The 27,013-nt window shown below is 42.4% G+C and overlaps 1 protein-coding gene across 1 annotated transcript; it reads left to right on the plus strand.

The window, feature by feature from the left end:
- The first annotated feature begins 3,696 nt into the window (after positions 1-3,696).
- Positions 3,697-25,355, plus strand: LOC118368394 (sodium-dependent lysophosphatidylcholine symporter 1-B-like). Its single transcript, XM_035752455.2, has 14 exons — positions 3,697-3,956; positions 8,684-8,812; positions 10,243-10,367; positions 18,968-19,091; positions 19,432-19,510; positions 19,609-19,778; positions 19,880-19,970; positions 20,254-20,372; positions 22,047-22,130; positions 23,298-23,381; positions 23,480-23,592; positions 23,732-23,875; positions 24,145-24,321; positions 24,612-25,355. Exons 1-14 carry the CDS (start codon positions 3,867-3,869, stop codon positions 24,664-24,666), a joined length of 1,584 nt encoding a protein of 527 aa, XP_035608348.1. The 5' UTR covers positions 3,697-3,866; the 3' UTR covers positions 24,667-25,355.
- The last annotated feature ends 1,658 nt before the right edge of the window (positions 25,356-27,013 follow it).

Below are 27,013 nucleotides of genomic sequence, written 5' to 3' on the forward strand. Positions count from 1 at the left end.
CCTACCCCGGTCAACAGCCCTGCACTCCCCACAGCAACTCACCCAAGCCTCCCCATTTCTCCTTCACCCAAATCCAGATAGCTGATGTTATGAAAGAACTGCAAAATCTGGACCCCTACATATCAGCCCGGGCTAGACAATCTGGACCCTCTCATTCTAAAATTATCTGCCGAAATTGTTGCAACCCCTATCACTAGCCTGTTCAACCTCTTTTTCATATCATCTGAGATTCCCAAAGATTGGAAAGCTGCCGCAGTCATCCCCCTCTTCAAAGGGAGAGACACTCTAGACCCAAACTGCTACAGACCTATATCTACCCTACCCTGCCTTTCTAAGGTCTTCGAAAGCCAAGTTAACAAACAGATTACCGACCATTTAGAATCCCACCGTACCTTCTCCGCTATGCAATCTGGTTTCAGAGCTGGTCATGGGTGCACCTCAGCCACGCTCAAGGTCCTAAACGATATCATAACCACCATCGATAAGAGTCATTACTGTGCAGCCGTATTCATCGACCTGGCCAAGGCTTTCGACTCTGTCAATCACCACATTCTCATTGACAGACTCAACAGCCTTGGTTTCTCAAATGATTGCCTCGCCTGGTTCACCAATTACTTCTCTGATAGAGTTCAGTGTGTCAATCGGAGGGCCTGTTGTCCGGACCTCTGGCAGTCTCTATGGGGGTGCCACAGTGTTCAATTCTCGGGCCGACTCTCTTCTCTGTATACATCAATGATGTCGCTCTTGCTGCTGGTGATACTCTGATCTACCTCTACGCAGACGACACCATTCTGTATACTTCTGGCAATTCTTTGGACACTGTGTTAACTAACCTCCAGATGAGTTACAATGCCATACAACTCTCATTCCGTGGCCTCCAACTGCTCTTAAATGCAAGTAAAACTAAATGCATGCTCTTCAACCGATCACTGCCCACAACTGCCCGCCCGTCCAGCATCACTACTCTGGATGGTTCTGACTTAGAATACGTGGACAACTACAAATACCTGGTGTCTGGTTAAACTGTTAAACTCTCCTTCAAGACTCACATTAAGCATCTACAATCCAAAATTAAATCTAGAATCAGCTTCCTATTTCGCAACAAAGCATCCTTCACTCATGCTGCCAAACATACCCTCGTAAAACTGACTATCCTACCAATCCTAAACTTCGGCGATGTAATTTATAAAATAGCCTCAAACACTCTACTCAACAAATTGTATGCAGTCTATCACAGTGCCATCCGTTTTGTCACCAAAGCCCCATATACTACCCACCACTGCGACCTGTACGCTCTCGTTGGCTGGCCCTCGCTTCATACTCGTCGCCAAACCCACTGGCTCCAGGTCATCTACAAGACCCTGCTAGGTAAAGTCCCCCCTTATCTCAGCTCACTGGTCACCATAGTAGCACCCACCTGTAGCACGCGCTCCAGCAGGTATATCTCACTGGTCACCCCCAAAACCAATTCTTCATTTGGCCGCCTGTCCTTACAGTTCTCTGCTGCCAATGTCTGGAACAAACTACAAAAATCTCTGAAACTGGAACCACTTATCTCCCTCACTAGCTTTAAGCACCAGCTGTCAGAGCAGCTCACATATTACTGCACCTGTACATAGCCCATCTATAATTGAGCCCAAATAACTACCTTTTTCCCTACTGTATTTATTTATTTATTTTGTTCCTTTGCACCCCATTATTTCTATCTCTACTTTGCACACTCTTCCACTGCAAATCAACCATTCCAGTGTTTTACTTGCTATATTGTATTTACTTTGCCACCATGGCCTTTTTTTGCCTTTACATCCCTTATCTCACCTCACATGCTCACATTGTATATAGACTTGTTTTTCTACTGTATTATTGACTGTATGTTTGTTTTACTTCATGTGTAACTCTGTGTTGTTGTATGTGTCGAACTGCTTTGCTTTATAATAATAATAATAATAATATATGCCATTTAGCAGACGCTTTTATCCAAAGCGACTTACAGTCATGTGTGCATACATTCTACGTATGGGTGGTCCCGGGGATCGAACCCACTACCCTGGCGTTACAAGCGCCATGCTCTACCAACTGAGCTACAGAAGGACCAGGTCGCAGTTGTAAATGAGAACTTGTTCTCAACTTGCCTACCTGGTTAAATAAAGGTTAAATAAAATGTAAAAAGTGTCATACCCAAGAAGACTCGAGGCTGTAATCTCTGCCAAAGGTGCTTCAACAAAATACAGAGTAAAGGGTCTGAATACTTATGTAAATGTGATATTTACGTTTTTTATTTATAATATATTTGCAACATTTCTAAAAACCTGTTTTGCTTTGCCATTATCAGGTATTGTGTGTAGATTGATGAGAGGGGAAAAACAATTGAATCAATTTTAGAATAAGGCTGTAACCTGACAAAATGTGGAAAAGGTCAAGGGGTCTGAATACTTATTGAATGCACCGTACCTATTTAGGCAATCGCTAGCTGCTGGGCTGCACAGTCCTGGCCCCGGGGCTCTGCCATCCCGTGGGTTGTCACTCTCGCCTTGGCCTAACACACCTAAAACCAATAAGGAATGCTTCATTAAGATCCTAACGCTGAGTGGGGTGTGTTTGGTTGGGGCCCTGCAGAGTGGTGGACCCCTAGGGACAGGACTGGACGACCAAGCTATTTGTGTGCAAGTAAAAAGAGCTCTACAGTACTATTAGTCCTATGATATTAGTTATATGGAGGATTAGCTGTTTCTGTGTTTCTGTGTGTAAATGCATATTAGAGGTGTATGTGGGTTTTTTGTTTTTTGTTTTCCAATCCTTTCCCTTGGGAATTAAACAAATGTAAGGTGTGAACTTGGATGGAAATTGTGTTGAGAGAGAGTTTAGTTATTGACTAGGCTGGTGGGGGTCGGGGTGCAGGCGGCTCGGGCTGGCTGGTCGGTCTGGCTGAAAGTTGATGTAGAGGATGTCGTAACAAAGACAATAAAAAGTATTTGTATTTTTTCAAGCGTTGTTCATATGTTAGGCTATTGGTTAAAGGTGTAACACAATATTTATTATTGAATTACCTTTGATTTAGTTCAGTTTTATTAATCACTTAAGCATCTTTAGAATTGATCTCTTACCTAGCTTGATGACTGTGGCCATTTTTGCTGATTTTTTGTTCTAAATAGAGATGGTATATTTAATTGTGTAAAAATACAGGAAGTTAGCTTTAGATGCCCCCCAAAATTTGGTTGAATCATAACATCAGTGAACTTCAGGTTGGAAAGTCAAAGCTCTAGAAAGAGGCCTGTGTTCCCAACTTGGAATTCGAAGTTGGATGACCCTTCAAAACTAATTTTCCCAGTCAGAGCTCATTTAAAAAAAACCTAGCTTGATGACTGTGGGCATTTTTGCTGACTTTTAGTTGCAAATAGAGACGATATATTTGATTGTGTAAAAATGTCATGAAATTTGGTCTGGATGGCCCAAATATTCTGGTGGAGGACCCTCCAAATCGCCAGGTCATGTCCCCCCCACACTTTTAAAACCCAAAGTGCACTATGTCATAATATAAAATTGATGCAGGCAAATATTTCTGCCTATATTGTTGGTATACTATGTTTCATTTACTGTAGGCTACCTTGCATTGAATTCCATTATTCGCGTCAGCATATTAGTCAATTAAAGGGTTAACATGACGTCGGAGGCGTAGTATTTGAAAGCGTGGATGAATGAGTGGGGGAGGGCAAAAACGCGCTCCAAACATCCATATCAAACCAAGGAGACCAGCTTCCCAAATTGAGTGTGCAACACACAGAGCTTGGCTTAGTCGTGCGGTTCCAATACTGAGCGAGGAGCATTTTTTTAAAGGCTTTTGAAAGAAATTATCGATTTATAACAATATGGTAAAAGGAGAGGGCGCAGAGCAGTATTCCGCGTCAAGTCTATTACCAAAAAAAACAAGAAGTCAAGATGGAATCAAAATTGCCAAGGTAAGTGCGAGGAATTCTATTAATTGATGGCCTAAAATTATCTTCACAATACTGTTATGTGGGCTATACGGAAATCTGCATGGTATTATTTTACTACCATGTCCACATGGATAAATATGGGCTGTATTGTATCTTAAATAGGCATTTTTTTTATAATGGGTTCAACCCACACAAATTAATTGAAATATTTTCACCGTGATATCAAGATAACATTGAGGCCGGTTTGATGAGGCTAGCTGTAATTGGCAGTGAGGGCATGTGATTCCATTATGTGCTATTGTAATTGGGCTAGTTACTTACTGCAGTCACGTTTCAGCCGTCAAATAGCCTTCAAATGATAAGCATTTACAATGAGTGGCTTTGGTTACTGGTATAATTGTGACTAAACCATAGCTGACATAGCACACTAATGCCCTCCAGTTTCGTTGATAGGTCTTGAATTTCACCACGTTGGCGCAATCCGAGTGTCGGTCTTCAGAGAAATAAACACTTTACCGGGTTTAAAGGGACATTAATTCATTCATTAAACCTGTATTTTTAGCTATGATTAATTTTGTCTGAAGGATAATGTTGACCAGCTGACGTACTCAAAAGAACATCATACGTAGACTTATTGGTGCTTTCAAGACAAATGGGAACTCTGGGGATAAAATGTGGTTGACTCATAACATCAGTGATCTTCAGGTTGGAAAGTCAGAGCTCTAGAACTAGGCCAGAGTTTCCGACTTGGAATTCGGACTTGAATGACCATTCAAAACACATTTTTCCAATCAGAACGAAAACATTTTCCCGAGTTCCCAGTTGTCCTGAATGCACTAAATTTGTCTACAATAAGAACCGACAACAAATGTTTTACTGACCTTCACTGATATGACGTCAGTAATTGTCTCGATGGGCCGCATTGAAAATAACTGGGAACTCTGTACTAGAGGTGTCTCTTGTCTGTCAATTTTAATTTAAGGGCTTTATTGGCATGGGAAACATATGTTAACATTGCCAAAGCAAGTGAAGTAGATAATAAACAATAAAAATGAACAGTAAACGGTGAACATTACTCACAGAAGTTCAAAATAATAAAGACATTTTAAATGTCATGTCTAAATACAGTTTAACAATGTACGAAAGGGTACAATGGTGTTTGTTCTTCACTGGTTGCCCTTGTGGCAACAGGTCACAAATCTTGCTGCTATGATGTCACTGGTATTTCACCCAGTAGATATGGGAGTGTATCAAAATTGAGTTTGTTTTTGAATTTTCTATTCTCTAAGAGAATGTATAAGCGCAACAATTTAAAATATTTTACTGAGTTACAGTTAATATAAGGAAATCAGTCAATGTAAATAAGTTGGCTGGTTTAAGTAGGGGAATGGATCAGAAAACCAGTCACTGTCTGGTGTGACCATTTACCTCATGCAGTGTGACAAATCACCTTCACAGAGTTGATCAGGCTGTTGATTGTGGAATGTTGTCTCACTCCTCTGCAATGGCTGTGCAAAGTTGCTGGATATTGGCGGGAACTGGAACTCAGTTGTACACATTGATCCAGAGCATCCCAAACGTGCTCAATGGGTGACATGTCTAGTGAGCGTGCAGGCCATGGAAGAACTGGGACTTTTTCAGCTACCAGGAATTGTATACAGATCTTTGTGATATGGGGCTGTTCATTATCATGCTGAAACATGAAGTGATGGCAGCGGATGAATGGCATGACAATGGGCCTCCAGGATATTATTATTTTTTCCTTTAACTAGGCAAGTCAGTTAAGAACAAACAAATCTTATTTTCAATGACAGCCTAGGAACAGTGGGTTAACTGACTTGTTCAGTGGGCAGAACGACAGATTTGTACCTTGTCAGCTCAGGGATTCGATCTTGCAACCTTTTGATTACTAGTCCAACGCTCTAACCACTAGGCTTCCTGCTGCCCCGATGGCAGGTATCCTATCGTCACGGTATCTCTGTGCATCGAACTTGCCATAGATAAAATGTAATTCTGTTTGTTGTAGCTAATGCCTGTCCATACCATAACCCCACCGCCACCATGGGGCACTCTGTTCACAACATTGACATCAGCAAACTGCTCGCCCACACAATGCCATACACGCTGTCTTCCATCTGCCATGCACAGTTGAAATTGGGATTCAGTTGTGAAGGGCACACTTTTCCAGCGTACCAATGGCCATTAAAGGTGAGCATTTGCCCAGTGAAGTCGGTTACGACACCGAAGTACAGTCAGGTCAACACCCTGGTGAGGACGACAAGCAAGCAGATGAGCTTCTTTGAGACTGTGGTTGTGCAAACCCAGAGTTTCGTCAATCTGTCCAGGTGGCTGGGCTCAGACGATCCCGCAGGTGAAGAAGCCTGATCTGGACCTCCTGGGCTGGCATAGTTACACGTGGTCTGCTGTTGTGAGGCCTGTTGGACCTACTGACATTCTCTAAAATTACATTGCTAGAGAAATTAACATTAAATTCTCTGGAAAAAGCTCTGGTGTACATTCCTGCAGTCAGCATGACAATTGCACACTCCCACATAATGTGAGACATCTGTGGCATTGTGTTGTGTGACACAACTGCACATGTTTAAAATGGCCTTTTATTGTACCCAGCTTAATCAGCTTCTTCATATACCACACCTGTCAGGTGGATGGATTTACAGCATCTTGGCAAAGAAGTGCTTACTAACAGGGACGTAAACACATTTGTGCACAATGTAAGAAATTGGCTTGTTGCATTTGGAAGTACCTCTGGATGGGGAAACAGATGGGGAAACATGATTGGGGAAACATGATTCATCACTCTAGAGAACGCGTTTCCTCTGCTTCAATGGCGGCGAGCTTTACACCACTCCAGCTGACGCATGGCATTGTGCATGGTGATCTTAGGCTTGTAGAGCTGCTCGGCCATGGAAACCCATTTCATGAAGGTCCAGACGAACAGTTATTGTGCTGATGTTCCTTCCAGAGGCAGTTTGGAACTCGTAGTGAGTGTTTCAACCGAGGACAGGCGATGTTTGTGCTACACGCTTCTGCGGTCCCATTCTGTGAGCTTGTGTGACCTACCACTTCGCCGTTGTTGCTCCTAGACGTTTCCGATTCACAATAACAGCACTTACAGTTGACCAAGGCAGCTCTACCAGGTCAGAAATTGCGTGGCTGTGTGACCAATATTATACACCTGTCAGCAAGGCATGTGGCTGAAATGGCCTAATCCACTATTTTGAAGGGGTGTCCACATAAACACAAGTATATTCCATACATGTGGTCCTACACAGGATATCTTCAGGCTGCATTCCTGAAGGCTATGTGGGATGTAATTCATGTTCTTTGTGGGCATATTTCACCTGGGAAAGTACTATGAATAGGTCAGAGGCGATTATAACAACACTGACAGGACGGTGTCACAATAGATACGATTTACTATTGATTGGCTATTGGACTGGGTTTATTTTCTCATTGACCAGTAGGATGTTTTTGTGATTGAAAGGAGGGGTGTGTGTGCACTCCTGACTGTCTGCAGACTGCTGGGGCACTCAGGCTGCTGATGGAACATCAGAATGCCTCCTCACATAGCCAATCACTGCCTCCAGCACCAAGCAGAGTTGTGCAGTGACTTTCCAGTATCACACCACTTTCTAAACTCCTTGTGACCGACTGCATAGTCAGAAGGACTTAGTGCTAATCTGATGTTAAAAATGGGGTGAGGAGGGTTGTCCAATGTTGGCCTCCCAATGTTTTAGGGAGTTTCTATCTAAAAGGACCCATGAGGACCAACGTGAAGCTCATAGGAGCATGTCAAATGAAAGTGAAGTCTATTTTTGAAAAGCCATTTTTTTTTTATCCCAAACATTAGGACTAAGCAAAGGCTATGATTTCTGGTCAAACAGATGGAAAATGGGTCTTAGACAACATCTAGCAGAAAGTCTTAAGGTATTAGAAATGCATCCAAACATAATGTTGAAGTAAAGACTCCTACCAACTAATATCAACACTTATATTTAGTTTGAGGAATTGTTTGCATACTGTATGTTTAAGAAATGTTGCCTTGTGCCATTACCAAAAACCCACATCCTGAAGGGAGGATGATGACAGTTCACAAAGTAAAGAAATAAAGGTAGACCTACCAGTTAGTTTTTATTGATCAAGTCTGTTCATTATTAAGTGATAAACCAGTGTGGCTTCCCACCATACATCAGTGCAATAAGACTGATCTTAACCAGCTACAACGTATCAATAGGGCTTGTTTTATCATGACTGGGTATTCATGGAGGGAATATAGTTTTTTTTTTTTTTTTGTGCAAAATGCTGGAATCGAACCACTGACAAACAGGATCCATTACAACACATTAGTGACTGTTTCCAAGGTGACGCAGCACAAACTGCATGAATACATGTCAGACCTGTTCAGGTGGGAGTCTCCAACCAAGTATGAAGTGTGTGCTACTGTGTATGCTGTGGTTTTAGCTGTGCTGTTGTATGTATGGAAATTGATTTTCTATTACTATCCTGACTAAATGTATAAAAATGAAATGCCTCCCACATTTTGTCAGCTCTTAATAAAACGTTGGAGTTGGATATGGACATACAAAGAGCCCCTTATCACAACACAGCTAAATTGTGTATCAATAGCAACCCACTAAAATCCAGTGTTCTTAATTTCTGTATTTAGTGTATAACAAAACATTGTCCTGTCGTCCTGCTTATGTGAGTCTTCTCTCCCTGTTCTCCAGCGGCGGGATGAAAGCGGCCGTCTATCAGTGTGCAGTAAGTTGTGCTATGCCATTGGAGGGGCTCCCTATCAGATCACTGGCAGTGCTCTGGGCTTTTTCCTCCAGATCTACCTGCTGGATGTGGCACAGGTGAGTGAGATGGGGGTTGAGCCAGAGGGTAACACCAGGGTGGGGGACATAGAAGGCTTGGGTTAGAAGTCCCAAGCTAGGCAGCTCTAGTAGTGGTGTGAAGTACTTAAGTTGTTTTTTGGGGGGCATCTGTACTTTACTTTACTATTTATATTTTTGACATTTACTTACCTACATTCCTTAAGAAAATATTCTACTTTTTACTCCATACATTTTCCTTGACACCCAAAAGTACTCATGACATTTTGAATGCTTAGCAGGATGGGAACGTAGTCAAATTCACGCACTTATCAAGAGAACATCCCTGGTTGTCCCTACTGCTTCTGATCTGGCGGACTCACTAAACCCACATGCTTTGTAATAATATATAATAATATATGCCATTTAGCAGACGCTTTTATCCAAAGCGACTTACAGTCATGTGTGCATACATTCTACGTATGGGTGGTCCCGGGGATTGAACCCACTACCCTGGCGTTACAAGCGCCATGCTCTACCAACTGAGCTACAGAAGGACGTTGGAGTGTGCCTGTGGCTTTCCATAAATAAAATGGGTGTCATCTGGTTTGCTTAATATAAGGAATTTGAAATTATATTTTACTTTTGATACTGAAGTATATTTGAAACCAAATACTTTTTCTCAGGTAGACTTTTACTTGAGTCATTTTCTATTAAGGTATATTTACTTTTACTCAAGTATGATAGTTGGGTACTTTTTCAACCACTGATCTCTATATAGGTACTGTAATAAATCCCCAAGACAAAGAGCACAGTACGTCAGGGTTCCAGTCAGTTCCTAGGGCAGAACTGAAAATGAGAGTTCACATTCAGCATTTCAGTATCCAACTAATGAGCTTTGTACTGTATCAGTCCTTGTGCTTTAAATGACAATTTCAAGACAACATAGAAAATCAGTGTATATATTTTGTCTCATTTATTTTCTGAATACTGTAACATTTCTGAGCTCACTGTCACTAAAAAAGTAAAAGGGGAACTGATGATTTTAAGGGGAAGGCCAAAGAGCTGGCTTCATTTTGCCAGCCTCCAGCATGACTCATCTAGTGAAGCAGTTTAACTCTGACTCCCTCCCACTGCTTTGCTTTGTCTCTCAATTAGCAAGTGATAAACTGTGCACACTGAATACAACTCATTCAACCAGAGAGATAATGAGCTCCTTGGAATTGTCTTAAACACAATGTTCCAATGGTAATGTTGCCAATGTATCCCTGACTGTTCTTACACAACCGCGGCAACTCTCCAAATATCCTCTTAGTCATCTTGTTGTTAGTCATAAGATGCAAAAGATGGCTTTTTATTTCTGTGTCAAGGCCACTCCTGTGAGGAGAGGTGATGGCTGACGTCTGTGGTTGTAGTGGTCTGACGGACAATTAATTATTTCTCTCTCTCCTTTCAACTCTCTCTCTCCATAGCTGGACACATTCTATGCCTCTATCATTTTGTTTGTGGGCCGGGCCTGGGATGCAGTGACAGACCCAACGGTGGGCTTCCTGGTGAGCCGGAGCAGATGGACCCGGTGTGGCCGGATGATGCCCTGGTAGGTGTCTCCGCCTCGGTCACCCAGTGGACATCCTTACAGCAGGCAGGAATGAAAGAGGAAATGTTAACAAAAAGGGGACATAAATAAGAATAGGATATTGAATGGAGGAAGGGGGAGAGGAGAGTCATTCAGAAATTAAAAGCATAACCTCTCGCCACGCCTCGGGAGAACAGCACAGTAGTTGAAATTGGAAGTATGGGTGGTAATCGTGACAACGAAGCTGAAATGAAACTGATTGAATAGAGACCAGGCTGTCACTGATGCATAATTTGTTCTCTATTCAACCTCAGTATCCACTGACTCGTTTACTCTATCTTTATCTGCAGTTGGGTACTGTCTGTCTTGGATTGTAGTAGCTTTTAACTTCTCCTCTGGGTGCAAACCAGGACAGACTGGAATGAGACTAAATCTTATTTTAGTTTGTTTTAGAATACCCAGGTGGTTTCCTTTTTGTTCTGAGATACCACTGAGGTTCCACAAAGCTCTGGGTGGTAAAAATGAATTTTGCCCCAGATGCCCTAATCGAGACTGTTAAGCCAAGTGGTGGGTGGTATGTGTCAGGAATGGAAGAGAGCGGTGAGTTCCCTCTAAAGTAATAGGAGTGAGTACAACAGCCCAGAATGGCCGTCACTAGTTGATGAAACCAGAGCGCCAGTGTCACACACTGATCTAAACACATGAGCATTGTATATAAGAGTCGGCAATGCTACTGCTAAAGTAATCCTTGTGTCAAACGCCGTTGTTAACCGTTACGGTTTTGTTGCTAGGTGTGCTCTATCAAGGCAAAAGTATTTTTATTTGACATTTGGTTGTAGGAATTCCATTACGGGAGTTATATTACATTGTGAGACAGTTGTTTGTAAAGAGGGATGATCTCGTTGGTGTTAGATCCTCTAACAGCATCCTACCCCTGCTACCTAGCACTTTGCAGCCTACTTTATATGCACCTGTGAAACTCTTATGACCCCATGTGGTCAAGAGAATCACTGATCCCTGACACCTCTCTGGCCTTTGGGTGCTGTGACTGTGACGATGCACAGACCAAAGTTATTTAAACCAGAGGGAACATGGTGACCACTGCTATATAACATACTAATGTATATTTTCACATACTCCTCTACAAGAGGACGGAGTGAAATTGTGGTTAAAATGTATATTTGTCATTATATTGACTGTCTAGGAATTCTGTCGACAGAGATTCATGATAAGGTAGCTGGATTTGCTTGATATCTTAAGACCCTGTGAGTAATGTAGGATGCCAGGTGGAGAGAACTGGCTTCTCCCTCTCTGATTGGTCCAACCCTCAACACACCACTGGATTTAGGCCAATGGGTGGCCTGAAGTGTGTATGATTCCAGAATGGCAGTTGGGGAGGGGGCTTGCCTAATTCAGAAGTTACCACAGGTCAAGTATAGGGGAGATTCTTGGCTGCTTGTCAATGAGGTGTGTCATTGTTAGGTGGCGGTTTTCCAACCTGTACAAAACACCACAATGCCCCCAGCATGCTATCCGCACCTTAGCATAGACTAGGAGATGTCTTCCCCACGATCAATAATGCATTTTTTAACTAAACCTTGACTAAAACTATTTTCCCATCTGAATGCTCCAGCCTTTTTATTTGGCATTATATGTAGATGTTTTTCCCAGAATTGTATTGATTAGTTCTAAACACTGGAATTCTAGAACCTCTTCCATGTATCTACCTGCGAGACCAACGGATAGCTGTATGATTAAATAATCATCTGATTGGTTGTGATTTAAAAATGACATCAAAAGGATCATTGTTGGGGCGGCAGGGTAGCCTAGCGGTTTGAGCGTTGGACTAGTAACCGGAAGGTTGCAAGTTCAAATCCCCGAGCTGACAAGGTACAAATCTGTCGTTCTGCCCCTGAACAGGCAGTTAACCCACTGTTCCTAGGCTGTCATTTAAAATAAGAATTTGTTCTTACCTTTATTTAACTAGACAAGTCAGTTAAAATAAAAAAATTGTTATAAGAGGGAATACAATGTTATCTTAATGGGCTCTGCTGATCAGTACTTTAATTGTTTCGCTTTTTAAATATTGTGATATTGATAAGACAATGTTGACAACTTGAACAAGCTCATGAATGGTTCTCACAGGCAGATGATCCAGTCTGCAAAATAAAACCTTGAGCCTTTTTCTCTCTCGTGTCTTGCCCTACTGCCTGAGGTGGTTGTATGTCTTTGCTTCAAGGTCATTGGTGTTGGGCTGCCGTTGTGCTCATGCTGTAAGCTTTGTGTATTAAACCAGAGTGACTGTCTAAAAAATGCAGACAATCAAGTAGAAATCTGACCTCTATTTCCAGTCAGATCAGCCTATTGAGACTCATTAACCCCATCGTCAGCCCACATAGGCCAAGGAAGAAGATGGAGGGGGATTATCCAGTCCAGTTGGTGTGGGCTGCAGAGGATGGGCCATTCCCTTTGACTGGCCATTTTGTGAGTGGGGTCATGTCAGACAAACATGCATATTCAGTTAATTTAGCTTATCGGCCCCCTGAGGACTGTAGGCACCATAATTGCAGGTCAAGCATAGATTATGGATATAAAAACATTCCCTATTAGCAAGAGATTGTTAGCAAGTATTAATGCAGTTGTAGTGATTTAAAACACTTGGCAGATGAGCATGCGATGTTACAGCAACCACTGTTCTCAAATGTGGCTTTTGCAGAGACAAGTGAAGGGATGAGACAAATGGAACGCCCACTGCCCTGCAGGCATAGAAATGTCTTTGATACATAGTTGTCTCCAAAATACCCTGCCAGCAATGCCCCTGACTTCTATTATTTCGAGTGGACTGGTCTGCTGGAAACTCAGTAGTGCTGGGGTCTCCAATCTTTTCTAGCATGGTAGCTACTTTCAGATACTCACATTTCTTCTCTTCCCTGCAACTCTTCCCTGGGTCTTTGGTGTATAATGTGTTTTCTATCAATATACCTGGTAATCTAATGGTTAATAAAGAATTGAGGCCTGTCATGCCAAATAATCTAAAGTATTTTCGAGTTTTTTGGAGTTTTATTCTTCCTGGTTTGATTTATTTCTACTCTCAATATAACAATTATTCATAGAGAAACGGCGAAAAGGAATGTTCTGAGTCATGTCAATGCTGAAATCGCATCAGAAGACAATTGTTTGGGGAAAAAAATCACATTTAATTTTTTTTGGTGTAATTCCCCTTTATAATTGTAAATCTATCAAATAAAATGTTACTGTTCACATACACGTGTTTAGCAGAAGTTACTGTGGGTGTAGCTTCTAGCTCCGACAGTGCAGTCATATCTAACAGTTTCACAACATGTATACACGTAAATAAATCATAGGAAAGGGTAAGAATATACAGTTGAAGTCGGACGTTTACATACACCTTAACCAAATACATTCAAACTAAGGTTTTCATAATTCCTGACATTTTAATCCTAGTAAAAAATCCCTGTCTTAAGTCAGTTAGGAACACCGCTTTATTTTAAGAATGTTAAATGTCAGAATAATAGTAGTGATTGCTGGTAGCATTGCCTTTAAATTGTTGGGTGAAATGTTTCAGGTAGCCTTCCACAAGCTTCCCACAATAAGTTGGGTGAATTTTGGCTCATTCCACCTGACAGAGCTGGTGTAACTGAGCCAGGTTTGTAGGCCTCCTTACTCGCACACGCTTCTTCAGTTCTGCCCACAAATTTTCTATAGGATTGAGGTCAGGGCTTTGTGATGGCCACTCCAATTCCTTGACTTTGTTGTCCTTAAGCCAATTCGCCACAACTTTGGGGTCAATGTCAATTGTCGTCGTCGTCGTCCCCCCCCCGGGGCGGCCGGGTAGCCTAGTGGTTAAAGCGTTGGACTAGTAATCGGAAGGTTGCCAGTTCAAACCCCCGGGCTGACAAGGTACCAATCTGCCGTTCTGCCCCTGAGCAGGCAGTTAACCCACTGTTCCTAGGCCGTCATTGAAAATAAGAATTTGTTCTTAACTGACTTGCCTAGTTAAATAAAGGAAAAATAAAAATGATGCCATCTATTTTGTGAAGTGCACCAGTCCCTCCTACAGCAAAGCACCACCACAACATGATGCTGCCGTGCTTCACGGTTGGATGGTGTTCTTCGGCTTGCAAGCTTCCCCCTTTTTCCTCCAAACATAAAGGTCATTATGGCCAAACAGTTCTGTTTTTGTTTCATCAGACCAGAGGACATTTCTCAAACCGTAGTCTGGCTTTTTTATGGCGGTTTTGGAGCAGTGGCTTCTTACTTGCTGAGCGGCCTTTCATCTTATGTCGATATAGGACGTGCTTGTACACCTGCATTGCCTGCTGTTTGAGGTTTTAGGCTGGGTTTCTGTACAGCACTTTGATATGTCAGCTGATGTAAGAAGGGCTATATAGATACTTTTGTACCTGTGAATATGCTGGAGGAAACAAGGTCCTTTGCGGTTCTGGGATTGATTTGCACCAAGTACGTTCATCTCTAGGAGACAGAGCGGTATGATGACTGCGTGGTCCCATGGTGTTTATACTTGCGTACTATTGTTTGTACAGATGAACATGGTACCTTCAGGCATTTGGCAATTGCTCCCAATGATGAACCAGACTTGTGGAGGTCTACAATTATTTTTATGAGTTATTTTGATTTTCCCATGATGTCAAGCAAAGAGGCACTGAGTTTGAAGGTAGGCCTTGAAATACATCCACAGGTACACCTCCAATTAGGCTAATTGACATCATTTTAGTTATCAGAAGCTTCTAAAGTCATGACATCCCTTTCTGGAATTTTCCCAGCTGTTTAAAGGCACAGTCAACTTAGTGTATGTAAACTTCTGACCCGCTGGAATTGATACAGTGAAATAATCTGTCTCAACAATTGTTAGAAAAATTACTTGCCATACACAAAGTAGATGTCCTAACCGGCTTGCCAAAACTATAGTTTGTTAACAAGAAATTTGTGGAGTGGTAGAAACTAGTTTTAATGACTCCAACCTAAGTGTATGTAAACTTCTGACTTCAACTACATGTAAGAGCTGCATTGGACTAAGATGCAATGGCAGATATTAGAGTACAGTGTATATACATATGAGATGGATGATTCAATATTTACACACAATTAATGACTAAGTATAGAGTACAGTTTACACGAGATGATTAATGCAAGATACGGAGTCATTAAAGTGGATAGATAGTGTTTCATTTCTTTAAAATGGCTGTTTTAACAGTCAGTGGTGTAGTATAGCGTACAATACAGTATATACATATGAAATGGGTGACTCAATATGTAAACACAATTTAGAAGTAACTAAGATGGTGTGGAGTGCAGTTTATACATATGAAATGAGTAATGCTAGATAGAAACATTATTAGTGGCCAGTGATTCCTAATTGGTCTATAGGCAATTGCCTCTGTGGTAGTGATGGTTGTTTAGCAGTCTGATTGCCCTTGAAATAGAAGCTGTTTTTCAGTCTCTCGGTCCCAGCTTTGATGCACCTGTACTGACCTCGTCTTCTGGATGGTAGCGGGGTGGACAGGCAGTGGCTCCGGTGGTTGATGTCCTTGATCTTTTTTGGCCTTCCTGTGACATCTGGTGCTGTAGGTGTTAAGGAGGTATTCTTCACCATACTGTCTGTGTGGGTGGGCCGAGGAACTTGAAGCTTTCCACCTCCACTGCGGTCCCATCAATGTGGATAAGTGGGTGCTCCCTTTGCTGTATCCTGAAGTCCACGCTCATCTGCTTAGTTTTGTTGACGTTAGGTTATTTTCCTGACACCACACTCCGAGCCCTCACCTCCTCCCTGAAGTCTGTCTCATCGTTGTTGGTAATCAAGCCTACTACTGTTGTCTGTAAACTTGATGATTTGCGTTGGAGGCATGCTTGGCCACGCAGTCATGGGTGAACAGGGAGGACAGGAGGGGGCTGAGCATGCACCCTTGTGGGGCCCCAGTGTTGAGGATCAGCGAAGATGTGTTTCCTACCTTCACCACCTTAAGGTGACCTGTTAGTAAGTCCAGGACCCAGTTGCACAGGGTGGGGTTCAGACCCAGGGCCTCGAGCTTGTACTATGGTGTTGAATGCTGAGCTATAGTTAATGAACAGCATTCTTACATAGGTATGCCTCTAGTCCAGATGGGACAGGGCAGTGTGGTGGCGATTGCAATCTCTGTGGCTCTATTGGGGCGGTAAGCAAATTGAAGTGGGTTTAGGGTGGCCGGTAAAGGTGGAGGTGATATGATCCTTGACTAGTCTCTCAAAGCACTTCATGAGGACAGAGGTGAGTGCTATGGGTGATAGTAATTTAGTTCAATTACCTTTGCTTTCTTAGGTACAGGAACAATGGTGGCCATCTTGAAGCATGTGTGGACAACAGACTGGGATAGGGAGAGATTGAATATAGCTGTAAACGCCAGCCAGCTGGTCTGCGCATGCTGTGAGGACACGGCTAGAGATATCATCTGGGCCAGCAGCCTTGCGAGGGTTAACACTCTTAAATATCTTACTCACGGCCGCCACAGCGAAGTAGTCCTTGATAGCGGGCTGCGTCGGTGGCACTGTATTCTCCTCAAAGCGAGCGACTGTTTAGCCTGGACGGAAGCAAGATGTCGGTGTCTGCGACGTGGCGCTGCTTTCCTTTTATAATCCGTGATTGTCTGTAGACCCTGCCACATAAGTATCATGTCTGAGCCGTTGAACTGGGACTCAACTTTGTCCTTTTACCGACGATTAGCCTGATTGCTTGCGTCGGGAATAACTATACTGTTTGTATTATTCCATATTGCCAGTCTTCTTGCCCTGGTTAAATACAGTTTGTGCCTTCAGTTTTGCGCAAATGCTCCCATCTAGACACTGTTTCTGTTTGGGGTAGGTTTAAATGGTCACGGTGGGTGCCACAACTCCTATGCACTTCCTGATAAACTCATTCACCGGATCAGTATATGTGTCAATATTATTTTCTGAAGCTACTCTGAACATATCCCAGTCCGTGTGATCAAAACGAGTGAGACATGTGTCTGTTTAGCAATAAGGCCTACTGCTGCAGAACATGTCATGGCAGAGTTTGCAAAACAATGACCTAATTAATCATGATATTGTTCTGTCAGGGAAGCCAACTTTGCAGTTTACATTTCATTGAGAAGGTTTTTGGGGAAAGGCCGTCTACCCACAAGATGCCGGGTATCATTAACATCGCTAATTGGCTACATATTGACTGATGATGAACAACTGTACGCACCAAACAGACAGAAGGGCAATATTTCTGGAAATGAATTGGCAGATATTGTTACATTTGGCTTTTTAAGCTAATGGTGGCTAACCAGGGGTTGCTTTGGAAGGTAGCTGTGCGCTTTGTTTGAGATAGAATTGATGTACTTTCAGAATATTGTTGAGCTACTGGTCTACGTGTTGGAAGACCACTGCAGTAGTGGATCCTTTCTCTACGGATGTTCTGCTTTTCTAGCTGGCGTGGATTGGTTTGCTGGTCAGGTGTATTGTGCCTGTCGAGTAGGGTGAGGCGAGTAGTATGGCGCCACCACAAGGACAGCCCACCACAGTCTCCCCGTCGGCAGGCATAGTGCAGAGCCACATTGAGCCCATTCTGAGCCCCTTCTCGATACACAGCCCCAAACAGGGGATTTAGGGTTATAGATCTCAATGCAGAGAAAGAATGAATAAAAAGGGAATGTGAATGTAAAACTAAAGTAGAAAACGACATGGTTCAAGGGCTCCTGAATGGCACAGCAGTCTAACGCACTGCATCTCTGTGTTTGAGGCATCACTACAGACACCATGGTTCGAATCCAGACTGTATTACAACTGGCTGTTATTGGGAGTCCCATAGGGCGGCGCACAATTAGCCCAAAGTTGTCCGGATTTAGCCTGTGTTGGCCATCATTGTAAATAAGTATTTGTTCTTAACTGACTTGCCTAGTTAAATTTTTAAAAGTTAGATACTTTATATACTAAATATAAATGCTACATGTAAATTGTTCCATGAGCTGAAATAAAAACAGAAAATTGCATATCTTCTTTCTATACAAATTTGTGCAGAAATGTTTGCATTTCTCCTTTGCCAAGATAATCCATCCACCTGACAGGTGTTGCATATTAAGTGGTCTAAGGCACTGCATCTCAGTGCTAGAGGTGTCACTACAGACCCTGGTTCAATCCCAGGCTCTGTCACAACTTGCCTAGTTAAATCAAATTTTAAAAATGCCCCCAAGGATCACTCATGGCTACACCCCTGCCCAGTCATGTGAAATCCCTAGATTAGGGCCTAATGAATTTATTTAAATTGACTGATTTTCCCTATGAGCTGTAATTCAGTAAATTTGTTGTTTCTAATATTTTTGGTCAGTGTTTGTATATTTCAACCCTATGCAGATGACATGTTAGTGCAATAAATCTGGTAGCACTGCTGCCATCACTACCAGGTGCCACACTTAGCCTGGCAGGGACTCATGGAAATCATAATTGTGAAAATATATTTTTACTGCTTCAATACTGTAAACTTTTAAAATGTTTAAATAGTATATCATATTTTCTCCAGTCAGAGATGAAATAGACCTACTTAGACAACAAAACATTAAAATGCTCCTCTGTTTTCCTCACAGGATCCTCATATCCACTCCCTTTGCAGTACTCACATACTTCCTGATCTGGTATGTCCCTCCAGTGGAGCAGTGGAAGGTCCTGTGGTATCTGATCTTCTACTGCCTATTCCAGTCTCTGCAGACGGTCAGTCTCCCCTATATACACACACACACACACACACACACTGTTGTTAGTGAACAAATGTGTTATTAATAAGAGGGGGCACATGTTACAATACATTGCTCCTCAATCCCCATTGAACTGTGATATGGTCCCATGGCTGTAATTACACAATATATTTGTGTGTGGGGGGGGGTGGTAGATCTGCTTTAATTTGGGTTCTATCAATATAATTGTCATTTCGAATGGCTTTTTTAATACTTTTTCCTACCATCCCTACCCTGATTGGAGTAAACTAACAGGCAACAATACTTCTACTACATACAGCTATTTTGTGCCAGGAATTGATTGTTTTTGTGTGCAGTGCTTCCATGTGCCATACTCAGCGCTCACCATGTTCATCAGCATGGACCAGAAAGAGAGAGACTCTGCCACGGCCTACCGTAAGTCATCCTGTACATCTTTGCAGTTATGTAGCATCTCATGTGGTTGTAATAGGAGGTCTTCATTCTACTCTCTTCATCCCTTCTCTCTTGTTCAGGTATGACGGCGGAGGTGCTGGGCTCGGTGGTTGGCACAGCGATCCAGGGGCAGATTGTGGGTGGGGCGATCACCCCCTGTCTCCCGGGTGACCTGGAAGTTCTTGACAACGGTAACACCACACTGCTGGGGTCAGACGTCAACATCTCCCACATATCCCTGGATGAAACGGTGATAAGGGGACCCCAGGGATGACATGTTGTGTAACATTGTAATGGCAATATTAGAAGTGTAATTTGACCCTAACCCTGCTCCTCCTGTCCCTCTAACAGAAACGAGCGTACCTCATCGCCTCAGCAGTCATCTGTGTCCTGTACGTTCTCTGTGCAGCAGTCCTGTTCCTGGGAGTCAGAGAGCAGGAAGGTGTGAATTGATTAATGGAAATTGCTTACATTTTATTTACATTAATTACATCAAATATACTTTTCTCATATTTAGAGTACAACAGCTTTGTATGTTATCCTTATTCTTTTTCCTCTCAACCCTAAAATGTTCCAAGAATTCTTTGTTACAAATAACTAGAAGAGGGCCACATTTTGGCAGTCAGTAAAAGTGCTTATCTCTCATCCATGACATGAAGTCTTCAGCTGATGTTTGGCACAGTGCATCTAATCTGTTTTAATCACCATCTTTGTTTTGGTCCTAGAGTGTGGGCGTCTGAAGACAGAGCCCATGTCGTTCTTTGAGGGCATGAGGATGGTGATGGGATATGGGCCGTATGTCAAACTGGTCATGGGATTCCTCTTCACGTCGCTGGCCTTCATGGTGACTCATACTCCGAGAATGGGATACAGTTGCACCAAAACTGATTTATGACAAGCTATATGCTGTGTAACCCTGGTGTTTGCCGTATGTACAGTTGAAGTCAAAGTTCACATACACCTTAACCAAATACATTTAAACTCAGTTTTTCACAATTCCTGAAATGTAATCCTAGTAAAAATTCCCAGTCTTAGGTCAGTTAGGATCACCACTTTATTTAAAGAATGTGAAATGTCAGAATAATAGAGAATAGTTTTATTTCATCACATTCCCAATGGATCAGAAGTTTACATACACTCAATTAGTATTTGGTAGCATTACCTTTTTAAATTGTTTAACTTGGGTCAAATGTTTTGGGTAGCCTTCCACAAGCTTCCCACAATAAGTTGGGTGAATTTGGCCCATTATTCCTGACAGAGCTGGTGTAACTGAGCCAGGTTTGTAAGGCCTCCTTGCTCGCACATGCTTTTTCAGTTCTGCCCGCAACATTTTCTATAGGATTGAGGTAAGGGCTTTGTGATGGCCACTCCAATACCTTGACTTTGTTGTCCTAAAGTAATTTTGCCACAACTTTGGAAGTATGCTTGGGGTCATTGTCCATTTGGAAAACCCATTTGCGACCAAGCTTTAACTTCCTGACTGTCTTGAGATGTTTCAATATATCCACATAATATCCCCCCCTCATGATGCCATCTATTTTGTGAAGTGCACCAGTCCCTCCTGCAGCAAAGCACCCCCACAACATGATGCTGCCACCCCTGTGCTTCAGTTGGGATGGTCTTTGTGCTTGCAAGCCTCCCCTGTTTTCCTCCAAACATAACAAAGGTCATTATGGCCAAACAGTTCTATTTTTGTTTCATCAGACCAGAGGACATTTCTCCAAAATGTACGATTTCATGTCCCCATGTGCAGTTGCAAACCATAGTCTGGCTTTTTTATGGTGGTTTTAGAGCCGTGGCTTCTTCCTTGCTGAGCGGCCTTTCAGCTTATGTCGATATAGGACTCGTTTTACTGTGGATATAGATACTTTTGTACCTGTTTCCACCAGCATCTTTACAAGGTCCTTTGCTGTTGTTCTGGGATTGATTTGCACTTTTCCACCAAAGTACATTCATCTCTCCTTCCCGAGTGGTATGACAGCTGCGTGGTCCCATGGTGTTTATACTTGCGTACTATTGTTTGTACAGATGAACATGGTACCTTCAGGCTTTTGGAAATTGCTCCCAAGGATGAACCATACTTCTTGAGGTCTACCATTTTCTTTCGGAGGGCTTGGCTGATTTTATTTTCCCATGATGTCAAGCAAAGAGGCACTGAGTTTGAAGGTAGGCCTTGAAATACAGGTACACCTCCAATAGGCTAATTGACATAATTTGAGTCTATCAGAATGACATCATTTTCTGGAATTGTCCCAGCTGTTTAAAGGCACAGTCAACTTAGTGTGTGTGAAATAATCTGTCTGTAAACAATTGTTGGAAAAATTACTTGTCATGCACAAAATAGATGTCCTAACCAAATTGCCAAAACTATAGTTTGTTAACAAGAAATTGGTGGAGTGATTGAGAAACTAGTTTCAATGACTCCAACCTAAGTGTATGTAAACTTCTGACTTTAACAGTATATGACTTCCTGTATGTTCAGTGGTTGATGTGCATGTCATTGCTCTCCTCCTTGCAGCTCCTGGAGGGGAACTTTGCCCTGTTCATCAGCTACACCATGGGCTTCAGAAATGACTTCCAGAACATTCTCCTGGTCATTATGGTGAGTCTAGGAATGCCTCCCACTAGAGGTGTAACCCAAAGGCATCAGTGAATGTACACTGCTCAAAAAAATAAAGGGAACACTAAAATAAAACATCCTAGATCTGAATGAAATATTCTTATTAAATACTTTTTTCTTTACATAGTTGAATGTGCTGACAAAAAAATCACACAAATTATCAATGGAAATTAAATTTATCAACCCATGGAGGTCTGGATTTGGAGTCTCACTCAGAATTAAAGTGGAAAACCACACTACAGGCTGATACAACTGATGTAATGTCCTTAAATCAAGTCAAAATGAGGCTCTGTAGTGTGTGTGGCCTCCATGTGCCTGTATTACCTCTCTACAACGCCTGGGCATGCTCCTGATGAGGTGGTGGATGGTCTCCTGAGGGATCTCCTCCCAGACCTGGACTAAAGCATCCGCCAACTCCTGGACAGTTGGTAGATGGAGCGAGACATGATGTCTCAGATGTGCTCAATTGGATTCAGGTCTGGGGAACGGGTGGGCCAGTCCATAGCATCAATGCCTTGCTCTTGCAGGAACTGCTGACACACTCCAGCCAAATGAGGTCTAGCATTGTCTTGCATTAGGAGGAACCCAGGGCCAACCGCCTTTGTTGCTCGGGCAATCTGTCAGCACCGCCATGGGAACATGCTTTGGCATTTCCTTCCAATTTACCATTCCCTCTCTTCTGCACCGTCACTTCTCCCTCTGCCTGAGTAGGATGTAGACCTGCCTTGCACCATCCTGGCCACTAGAGCAGGAAATGTGGGAGTTTAGAAAGGTCCTTAGTAGCCCGGTCACCAGATCTGTTTGTGATTTAGCCAACTCCTCCAACTGCCATCCATGCAAGGCTGGTTTTGGTCAGTATAGTGTTAGATATTTCTAATACTTCTGAGTGTTCAGCCACTAGCTAAACCTTGTGTGGTCATTTTACAGATGGGTTGACCACACCTCTATAAGAGGTCAAGGGTCATGGACTTCCTGCAGGTTTAAATAAAGAGCCCTTTCACATTGTGTCTGTCACATTTATGTTGTAGCCTATCGGTCAGTCTGACCTTTTCTCTTCCCACATTGCCCTCAGTGCTTAGATGAGTATTTTTATGGAAATGGTTCATAAGTTAAATATCTTAATGCTATTCTTTGGTGTTTCATTTTTAGCTCTCTGGGACTTTGTCCATTCCATTCTGGCAATGGTTCCTGACCAGATTTGGGAAAAAGACTGCAGTGTACATTGGCATCACGGTAAGCAGTGTGTGTTGTTGTGGAGCTTAATCTCAAAGCTGGTGTGTGTATGGGGTGCTCTCTTATGGCTAATTTTATTCATTTCTTTCTCTCCACAGTGGGCAGTGCCTTTTATGATCCTGATTGTCTGCATAGAGAGCAGTCTGATTGTGGCTTATGTGGTCTCTGTGGCAGCAGGGGTCAGTGTGGCTGCAGCTTTCCTCCTACCCTGGTAAGTAGCCTACTGTCTGAATGTACCTCTGTATACCCACAGCAACCTATAGATCTCTATCATATCTCCAGTGTCTCTTTACGTAGTCTATGGTGGGTCTTGCCTTTATTGTATACATTCACGTCTTTCTGTTTCTCAGGTCGATGCTCCCAGATGTGGTGGATGATTTCAAAGTGAAGAATCCAGACTCTAGTGGCCACGAGGCCATTTTCTACTCTTTCTATGTATTCTTCACCAAGTTTGCCTCAGGAATCTCCCTCGGCATCTCCACTCTCAGTCTCGAGTAAGTGTGTTTCGTTCTCTTGCTTGTATTGTACATGATATGCTGAGCTTAGTTTGAAATCTAACACTATTTTGCAGGACTCCTAACAGCTTAGTGAATTATATTTTTGAAAAAATTGGCTAAATTCTACTGTAGAATAGCTGCATTTTCTTTGGGCCACCGGGCCACTCGTGTGGTGAACCATAACATAATCCTCACATTCATAATCAAGCCAAACTGTACCTTATATCCGCTTTCTTTTCTTCTCTCTCCCTGTAAATTTTGTTCAGCTTTGCCGGCTATGTGACAAGAGGCTGCTCGCAACCTGATGCAGTGAATTTAACCCTGAAGGTGCTGGTCTCAGCTGCTCCTGTAGTTCTGATATTCCTAGGGCTGTTGATATTCAAGACCTACCCCATCGACGAGGAGAGGAGGCAAGGCAACAGGAAACTACTGCAGGCGATGCGGTGAGTCAGGCCAAACACACCCACGATTAGGGCTGATTAGGGGCATCTAGGCCAGACACTCATTGTAATGACCCAAGCAATTTTTTTTTCCTAAATTAAGTGCACTGGGGAACTAAATGATCTTGCATGGGGACACTAAACTTAGTTCCTTTCTGGCATCTTTCTCTATACCTCAGCTAAATGGAAAGGACACGCTTTAAGCCTTAGCCTCTCTGCCATGAATAAGAACCATCTTGAACAAGCCAAGTCCTTTGTGTCTAACTCTTGGCTGTGTTCCTATTCTGAAACAGGGATGGCAATCAGGATTCCGATACAGAGTCCACAGAGCTTGGGAGCGTTGTGTAGGAGCCCTGAGAGAGGGGACGGGGGGGGGGTCCAGCCGAAAGGCCACAACTGTCCCGCGTGTTTGCACTGGCAGGCTGGAGTGTTTGGGGTTTCATTGGAACTAACAGTAGGAAAACCAGACGACACTGGCTGCTTCCTACCTGATGCTACATGAACGCAATGGCCCTAGTCTCCAAAAGATTCAACTGGCTTACAGAGACCCCTAATGGACATTCTGAGTCATCGCCCTCTCTGTGCCCTGTCTATTGCCTGCTGTACTATGCATTTGTGGTATTGGTTTATGTGTCTGTTTGTTTGCATAACAAACCTTGGTTTGCGATTATTTATTTTTGGGGGGGGCATTTACCCTTCAAATATAACATTTGAATGATGTTTGTCTACCTGAACCAAGTATTATTCTCAGCAGAGGGAAAAAAAGATTTTCCATCCAGAAAGGGTGGTCCCCATAGAGGGAAGATTTCAGTCCTCATTTTTAGGGCATACCAGTAACTTGTTCAATGTAGACTGTGTTTTATATGGTTGTTTTAATGTAAATAATATTCACTTATCTCGAGAGTAATACCCTCCTTTAGGGACGTGGAGAGCACATAACTGTTCCATTTCAGACAATCTTATCCATTCACTGGAATTATATTGGTGTCTTGTGGGGAAAAGGAACCTTGAAAAATAAACTAACCTTAATGAACTCATTAACATTGCCAATGGTGTCTTCCTGTATCTAGGCAAGCTGAATTCCACATTATTACTGCCTTAACACATCTTGTACTTTGGAAACCTTGCAATTGCAATGAGATTTTCTGTAACAGTTTTTACTCAATTCTATTTGGTCAAAGTTGTTTCTCTCACACGGTGCCAAGACCTCCCTTTTTAAGTTGACTTTGAGCATGAACAGTCCAACTTTGCCATTGGCTTGCTGGATGTCCAACAGAGCTGTTCCCAGAGTATTTCATGGTTTTTTTCTCTACCATACTCCGCCTCCAATGTTATTAGAGAATTTGGCAATACATCCAACCGGCCTCACACCTGCAGACCCCATCCCAGGATCTCAACATCTGGCTTCTTCACCTGCGGGATCGTCTGAGACCAGCCACCTGGACAGCTGATGAAACTGAGTATTTCTGTCTCTAATAAAGCCCTTTAGTGGGGATTTTTGTTCTGATTGGCTGGGTCTGGCTCCCAAAGTGGGTGGGCACAGGCCCACCCATGGCTGCAGCCCTGCCCAATCATGTGAAAGCCATAGATTTCACATGGGCCAAATTTAATTTATAACAGCTGACTTATTTCCTTATGAACTATAACTCAGTAAAAAAATTGCATGTTGCATTCATATTTTTGTTCAGTGTAGTTTGTCAGCTAAGCTAGCCACTTTTAGCTAGACTGGGTACTCCGATAAACACAAGGTCAAATCATGGCGTCAGTGATCTTCAGGTTGGTAAATCGTAGCTCTAGAAAGAGGCCCGAGATTGAATTCTGAGTTGGATGACCACTCAAATAGATTTTTTTTTTCCCAGTCAGCGTTTGTTTTGTTTTTTTTTTCTTCCCGGTTTTGAATGCACTGTAGTCAGAAGTTTGAGATTTGAGTTCCAATTTGTTTTGAACTTAATCTCCAGTATGTGTTGACATCTCACAGGATTTTGTTTTGGACAGATTGGTAATAAATGGTATATCTGTAGCCAAATATCTTATAACATTTTTGTTTTTAAGCATTACATGACCTGGTATCATGGTGCATTGATATGCAGTTTTTCTCCCAAAGTCACTTTTTTTTTTAAATGTAGAACCTTCCTTGGAGAGTGGGAAAGCTTTCCAACGCGTTTGAGTTAACGATCTCACTTCTAACTTGAAAGGTGAATGGTTTGTGTGTAATGGAACAAACAATCCATTTGATTGTATTTATTATTGTATGAATCTTTGAGCAGACCAAAGCCAAGTTTTCTATTTATCTGCAGTGTTGGGAAATGAATCTGAGAAATAGATCACTCTGCAGTCAGATGTTAACATAATTTTGCCTATTAAACATACAAACTGTTTCAAGTGAGAATACGGTAGGTCTGATGCCGAAAAATAATTGAAATGATTGCCTACTTCACACTTTAAGTAGTGTGTAGTTGGAAAAAAATTATGAACTACTGAAAACACTACCAAGATCAGAAGTTAAACTACTGCAAAATGTATTTACATTTCCAGTTGAATTGCATGAAGCGCACTACTCCCCAACACTGTTTATATGACATATCAGAACTCTAAGAAATGGTTTTTACTCGAATGTCTCAAATACTGTAATGTTTAACTTTGACAAATCCTAAACTGTCTATTTTATTTTTTCCTGACGCCTCAAATTATTCCG

Source organism: Oncorhynchus keta, chromosome 35, assembly GCF_023373465.1.
Source record: "Oncorhynchus keta strain PuntledgeMale-10-30-2019 chromosome 35, Oket_V2, whole genome shotgun sequence".
Lineage (NCBI taxonomy): Eukaryota > Metazoa > Chordata > Actinopteri > Salmoniformes > Salmonidae > Oncorhynchus > Oncorhynchus keta.

Coding starts and splice junctions, on each gene's coding strand:
- LOC118368394 (XM_035752455.2), top strand. CDS start 3,867: ATGGTAAAAGGAGAGGGCGCAGAGCAGTATTCCGCGTCAAGTCTATTA. Junction 8,813..10,242: donor ACCTGCTGGATGTGGCACAG/GTGAGTGAGATG, acceptor CTCTCTCCATAG/CTGGACACATTCTATGCCTC. Junction 24,322..24,611: donor AAACTACTGCAGGCGATGCG/GTGAGTCAGGCC, acceptor ATTCTGAAACAG/GGATGGCAATCAGGATTCCG.